Source organism: Penaeus monodon, chromosome 26, assembly GCF_015228065.2.
Source record: "Penaeus monodon isolate SGIC_2016 chromosome 26, NSTDA_Pmon_1, whole genome shotgun sequence".
NCBI lineage: Eukaryota > Metazoa > Arthropoda > Malacostraca > Decapoda > Penaeidae > Penaeus > Penaeus monodon.
In genome coordinates this window covers 28,438,768-28,446,095 of record NC_051411.1, presented here as the reverse complement: position 1 = coordinate 28,446,095, position 7,328 = coordinate 28,438,768, and the positions used below count along the sequence as shown (strand labels likewise).

Here is a 7,328-nt window from a genome sequence, read left to right as displayed (position 1 = left end):
CTCTCGTCTCTCTCTTCTCTCTCTCTCTCTCTCTACTCCTCTCTCTCTCCCCATCCTCCCTCCTCCCCTCCCTCCTCCCTCCCTACTCCCTCCCTCCCTCCCTCCCTCCCATTCCCCTCCTCCCTCCCCCCTCCTCCCTCCTCCCTCCCTCCCTCCCTCTCCCCCTCTCGTCTCCTCTCTTTCTCTCTCTCGCTCTCTCTCTCTCTCCGTCTCATCTCTCTCTCTCTCTCTCTCTCAATCTTTATTTTATTATACTCACCTCCCTTTCCATCGTGCCTGCCAATTAGACTGCGTCGCGACTTCATTATCATGCAGAGCTGAGATCATCTTGATTAAAGCGCAGGTGATTCACTTGGTCAGGGGGAAGGGGAGGGAGAGGGGGAGGGGGAGAATGGGGAAGGGTAGGGGAAGGAGTGGGGGCAGGGGCAGGGGTAGGGGTAGGGGCAGGGGCAGGGTAGGGGTAGAGGATAGGGGATAGGGGCAGGGTAGGGGGGGGAAGGGGGTGGGGAAGGGGATTCAAGGGAAAGGGGGCGGGGTCATTTCCCCAACACTTATCGCCTTCTTGGGGCTTTGCTAGTCTGTTTTGGACGGTTGGAAATGTTCCCTTCACATATAAATAAAAAAATGTTTTAAACAAAGAAAACCCCACCCCACACACACACCCCCACCCACACCACCCACACACACACAAAAAAAATAAAAAATAAAAAAAAAGATAAAAAAATAAAAAAATTTAAAATTTAAAAATAAAAAGATGAAAAGAATAAAAAAGAAAAAAAAGAAAAATAAAAAAAAAAAAAAAAAAAAAAAGAAAAAATATAAAGATATAAAATTAATATAATATGATATAATAATAAGATATAAAAAAAAAAAAAAAAAATAATAAATAAATAATATAAAATAAAATTTTGAGGGAAAAATGTTTATATAGAAAATTGAAAAAAATTTAAAAAAAAAAAATAAAAAATAAATTTTAAAAAAAAAAATAAAAAAACAATAAAAAAATATAAGATATTTTTTAAAAAAAATAAAAATAAAAAAAAAAAATAATAATAAATTAAAATAAATAAACATACAAAAAGCATTAAAACAAAAACAAAACACACCCACAACAACAACAATATATAATTATATATATAATAAAATATATATATATTATAATATTATTATATATAATATATACACATATATACACATACACATGCATATACATACTTGCACATACATACATATACATTTAACTTTCTGTTGTATCTGTGTATCTATCTAGCTCTTTCTATCAGTATATTATATATCCATGCCCGTATCCATATCTATATCTCTATCCATATCTCTATCCATATCTATATCTGTCTACACACAAACACTCACTCACTCACTCACAGATACAGATACCTAGGCAAACAGCGATAGAAAATCGACAGAAACTAAGACCCCCGCCCTTTGCAGGTGCAGAAGCTGACGTCGCTCACCCTGGACTACAACCGCGTGGGCGTGATCTCCTCCAGCAGCCTGCAGACGGTGACGGGCCTCCACCGCCTCTCCATCGCTCACAACATCATCCGCGAGCTCCCGCAGGGCACCTTCACCAACTTCACCGACTTGCAGAGCCTGAACCTGTACGGCAACAAGCTCCAGAACCTGATCCCCGAGAGCCTGCTGGGTCTGCGGGAGAGCCTAAAGGAGCTCAACCTCGGCCTGAACCTGCTGAGCGAGTTGCCGCAGTTCGACTTCCCGCTGCTCGACACGCTGGTGCTTTCCAGAAACAACATCAGCGCCCTCCCGTCCGACGCCTTCGTGCTCCTGCCCGAGCTGCGCACGCTCGACCTCAGCCACAACCACCTGACGAGCCTGCCCGTCACGCTGCTCCACCCCGTGTCCAAGCTGTCCACGCTCGACCTCAGCGCGAACCGGATCGAGGAGATCAAGGCCGGCCAGTTCAACGAGTCGTTCATCAACGTGATCAATCTGCAGCACAACAAGATCATGGAGATCCCGCGAGATTCCTTCAAGGACTTGCTCTTCCTGCACACTCTCGACCTGAGCCACAACGTCATCAGAAGCGTGGGCGAGGGGGCGTTCCTTAACATTCCCCTTCTGCACATCCTGCGCCTCAACAACAACATGCTGCCGTCCTTCAAGCAGAAGTACTTCCGGCTGACGATTCCCGCAGAAGGCACCGAGCTGAGGATCCTTGACCTGAGCCACAACGACATCACGTTCCTCCAGCCTCAGGCCTTCCAGCTGCACCCCGAAGCTCGCGTGGCTCAGCTTTGCCCACAACCGCCTGTCCTTCTTCCCGGCCGAGATCGTGCTGGAGTTGGCGCAGCTCGAGCACCTTGACGTCGAGAGCAACGCCATCAAGACCCTTGAGAGCAGCGACTTCGCCAACTCGCCGCGCCTTCGAGAGCTCAACCTGCAGAACAACGGCATCGAGACCATTGCTGAGACGGCCTTCCAGAATTCCACTCAGCTGCAGGATCTCAACCTGAGCCACAACAACATCGAGCAGCTGCCCGCGAACGTGTTCTTTGGCATCGCGCGGCTGCACCTGGACCTGAGCCACAACAAGCTCTCCTCTTTGCCGGAACTGATCTTCCAGAGGACGAAGATTGAGAAGCTTCAGTCAGTCAACCTGGCGCATAACCTGTTCACCCAGGTACCGGTCAACACACTCCGGCAGCAGTACTTCTTCCTCAGTGACCTCAATATGTCCAACAATAAGATTGAGAGCGTACCCAGCAATGCAGATATTTTGGTGAATATCAAGAAGCTCGACCTGTCATACAATCCGCTGAATCAGGAAGCCATTTTCATCCTTCTGAACGAACCCAAGACAGTGAGGCACCTCAACCTGGCTGGCACGAATGTAACAGATGTGCCAGTCATTGAAGCTCGCTTCCTCTTGTCACTCAACCTTTCTGACAATAATATTGTAGAGATCAAGGAATCTGTGTTTGAGCTGACGCAAAATCTACAGGTACTAGACCTGTCCCATAACGAGATTCCAAACCTCAGCTACGGCCTCGCTCGTGCCTCGCCCAAGATCCCTGACCTGAGAGAGCTTGACATCTCGCACAACCCTCTGGCATACATCGTCCGAGGAGATTTCAACTACATGGGCAACCTCGAGGTCCTGCGCGCGGCTCACCTTCCCCGTGTCAATCTCGTAGAGCGAGCTGCGCTGACATCCCTGCGCTCCCTCCGTGAGCTACATCTCCACACCCTGCCCATGCTGGCAGTGCTGGACGTAAGGGGCATCCTCGAGGGTCTTCCGGGGATGGAGGTCGTGGACATTGAGCTGACCAGCAAAGAAGTTCATGACCAGCTCCACCCAGCCTTTTACCCCCGTCTCAGGAGCCTCACCGTCCGTGGCCGCTCGGTGGAGGCGCTCTCTGCTGGAGCCTTCGCTGGCATCAACAGTCCTGAGCTCACCATCGGCATCGTAAACACCAGCGTTAGCAACCTTGGCTCCAACATCTTCTTCCCCGTGCCGATGTCATCCAAGATCTCCCTCGATGTGTCCCACTCTGGCATCACGTCCCTGAGTCCGCAGTTCCTGAACACGCTGGACTCACGGCAGCGCCACCTGGAGCTCGAAGGCCTCACGTCCAACCCGATCTTCTGCGACTGCAACACCGAGTCCCTCCGCCGCTGGCTGGTCGAGCGCGGTCCCAGCGACGCCCTCTACAACGCCTCCTGCTCGGCGCCCCCGTCCCTCGAGGGGGTCGTCCTCACCACGCTCAAGGAGGAGGATCTCACGTGTCAGGGCCGCCCCACCACGACCACCACCGACCTCCCACTCTTCACCACGACTCGCCGACGACCCACGACCACCGACAACATCATCACCTACGAGGACATGACGGGGCGCCCGAGCGACAGGCACAACGAGATCGACGGCAAACTGAGCAAGCCCGCGCGCGCCGGCGGCCTCACCAACATGGACACCGTCATCATCGGCATCGTTGGCGGCGTCGTGGCCTTCGTGGCGCTCCTCATCATCATCATCTGCCTCATCAGACTGCGCTCGGACGCGCAATACCGCGGCGGCCCTCTGGCGGGACCGCTGGCCATGCGGCAGCACGGCAACTGCACCTGTCTCAAGCCCCCGCACCCGCCTAGCAGCTGGGGGGGCTACCCTGGGCCTTACCCCACCCTTCCGCCTCCTGCCTCCTCGCGGGCCGGCACTCTCAAGATGATGCCCCCGCCCACCACGCCCATCCCGCCCGCCTACGGCACGGTGGGCGCGCACAGCGGACGCAGCTACTACCCGGCCAACAACCCCTACTACATGGGCTACCCTCCCGAGAGCGAACACGACCACCGATAGTCGTTCCTCGCCGACCTAGACGACATCACTGTGCCTGACGCCGCCGCGGGCCCCGTGCTCGAGGCGGACAACGTCTCTTACTCGACGAAATAAGGATTCTCTTTTGCCCCACAACGAAGCCCTCCTCCTTACCCTCGGGGATGAAGGAAGCCAAACGGAAAACCAAATCTCTTTAAAACGACAAAGAAATGGAAAGTAGAATATTTGGAAAAAAAATAGACAACGAAAGATGAAAGAATACTCTCACGAAAGAAAGAAAGAAAGAAAAAAAAAACACGAATCTTATCTAGATCGGTTGGTGCAATGGCCTTGTTATGGGGAAGATTGCCGTGGTCTTTCCTCACTTCCTTTTCCTCATCACGATTCGAGCGTCTCTCCATTGTATATCGATTCTCTATGTTTTTTCTCAATGTTTTTTTTACATACGGGGCAAAATCTCTTGTACATATTTAATGTTAGTGTTAATGTTTCCTTTATTTAGAGTTCTAGTTAACTTTTTTATATATATAGATAAAGTATATAAATATATGCGTGCGTGTAAGTATCAGGTTGTAGAGATGTGCCTAAGAAGCGGTTAATTGTTATAGTATGGTATTGCTATTATTGCAAATATTTCCCCCCCAAAATATACCGCGTTCGCACAGATGTTATCGTTCATCTCCGTGTGTAATTGCGTAAGACGTTTGTGAATGGGAGGTGTGTTCATTCATAAATATTTTTGCTGTTGTGAATGGGAACGAGCTTTCATTCATAACTATTTCAGACGTTATGAGTAAGAACAAGGTTTCATTATTAATTATTCTGATGTGAATGGCAACTGAGTTTCATTCATAAATATTTCAGACGTTATGAATGAAAACCAGGTTCCATGCATAAACATTTCTGAATGACACACGTGTGAAAAGAAATGCTACTCACTAGCTTGTAAATACAGTAAGTGGGTGTTGGTGGTGCTGTGTGCATGTTGGTATTGTGCATCTTCAGAACAAGATGTAATGTTTGTTTTTCTGTTTTCGTGTTTTTTTTACGTTGCAATATTCCGTAGTACAAAACTGAAAAGATTTGAAAGCAAAGATGAAGAATAAGATGATAAAGAAGACAAAGGAGAAAATGTATAAGACGAAGAAAAAAATTAAATCGGCATAAATCATATAAAATTGAGATAAAATAGAAAACCGAAGGCGCGTAAAACCATTAAAAGGTTGAAATTTTTAACATTATTTATTATGAAAATTACAGGTATTCCCCCTAACCTATTTATTTACTTACTATTTATAAGAAAAAAGTAGAATAATAAACCCATACCATTTCTCATTTTTTGACGAATTTTAAATCTGATTGTAATTATAAGTTAATCTAATAATTTTATTTCTTTCGATTTTTCCTGAAAAACAAACAAACAAACAAACAAAAAAAGCAGCGAAAGGCAAAACAAAAGTTTATTTGCATGACAAGAACTGAAACAATAGTCTCATAATTATATTCATGGCGATCACAATAAAGAAAGTGGTAATCATAGTAATAATGAAAATACAGTGAGATAATGATGGTGAAGATAATAATGATTAAACAGGAATAATAATAGGTAAAATTATGCTAGTGATGATGCAAATTATATTGTTTATGGCTATTATCTTCACTCGTGTTGTCATTATTATTATTCTGGTCATGATTATAATGATAATGATAATGATGGTGCTGTGCCATTATTAATGATGTTGTTACCGTTATTATTTCTGCATAATTAAATACTACTAATATTTTTTATTAGCATTATCATTTTTATTAGTAATACTATCATTGTCATTATTATTATTGCTACTGTTATTATTATAATATTAATTGTTACTATTGTTGTTATGATTATTATTATTATTTTTTATAATCTTGAAATTTTTTATCATTATTGCCATTACTTTTATCATTTTACTATTCTCATCATTATCATTATTATTATTATTGATAACTATCATCATTATAACTATAATTATTATTATTGTTATTGTCATCATAACTATGATAGCCATTATTTTTTTGTATCATATAACTATCAGCACAATGATTTCTGTCATTGTTACGTGACTAGATTACATAGATAATACATTTCTTAACTGTATAACTGATATGGCAATCATTGTCTACAAATATATGAATACTTTTGCCGTGTGTCTTTTTAATGGATATTCGGAAGGCCAATTCTTGTGTACTACTTGTGTGTATATTTTTACGTATGTGTATTCATCTGTAATTTGTACAGCTTGTAACTGTTTTTAATAAACTGTAAAAATAATTAGAATCGCTTTTTTTTACTTTTTGTCAAACTATTGATTCTCTATAAAAAAGCGACTGGTTTTTAATTACAAATCAAGATAGATAAAGAAGAGTTATTATTAGTATAATGAAAAAGAGTGATACATAAGAAGTCAGTAATTGATATACTATAGCAAAGAACATATTGGTATAATAATGGTAAAGGAAAGAGTAAACATTATTATATTTATAAACACACAGACGCACACACACATACACACACACGCACGCACACACACACACAACCACACACACACACACACACACACACACACACACACACACACACACACACACACACACACACACACACACAGACACACACCACACACATACACACCACACACACCCACACAACACACACATATATATATATATATATATATATATATATATATATATATAATATAATATATATATGGTTGTGTGTGTGTGTTGTGTGTTGTGTGTGTATGTGTGTGTTATATATATATACACATACACACATATGTTATATATATATATATATATATATATATATATATATATATATAAATATATATATAGATATACTATATATATATAATATATATCTTGCTTATTCATTCATATTATTATTATATATATAGATATATAATATATATTATATATCTTATATATATATTATATTATATATATTATATAATAATATATTTAATATAGAATA

At 42.8% G+C, this 7,328-nt stretch overlaps 1 protein-coding gene across 1 annotated transcript in view; it reads left to right on the top strand.

Moving 5' to 3' along the window:
• The window catches only part of LOC119590049 (protein artichoke-like), a 142,371-nt gene extending 137,775 nt beyond the window's left edge, over positions 1 to 4,596 (top strand). Inside the window, 2 exon segments of the mRNA XM_037938785.1 lie at positions 1,450 to 2,250; positions 2,252 to 4,596. Of these exon segments, the coding sequence (XP_037794713.1) occupies positions 1,450 to 2,250; positions 2,252 to 4,333 (2,883 nt within the window). The 3' untranslated portion in view covers positions 4,334 to 4,596.
• The last annotated feature ends 2,732 nt before the right edge of the window (positions 4,597 to 7,328 follow it).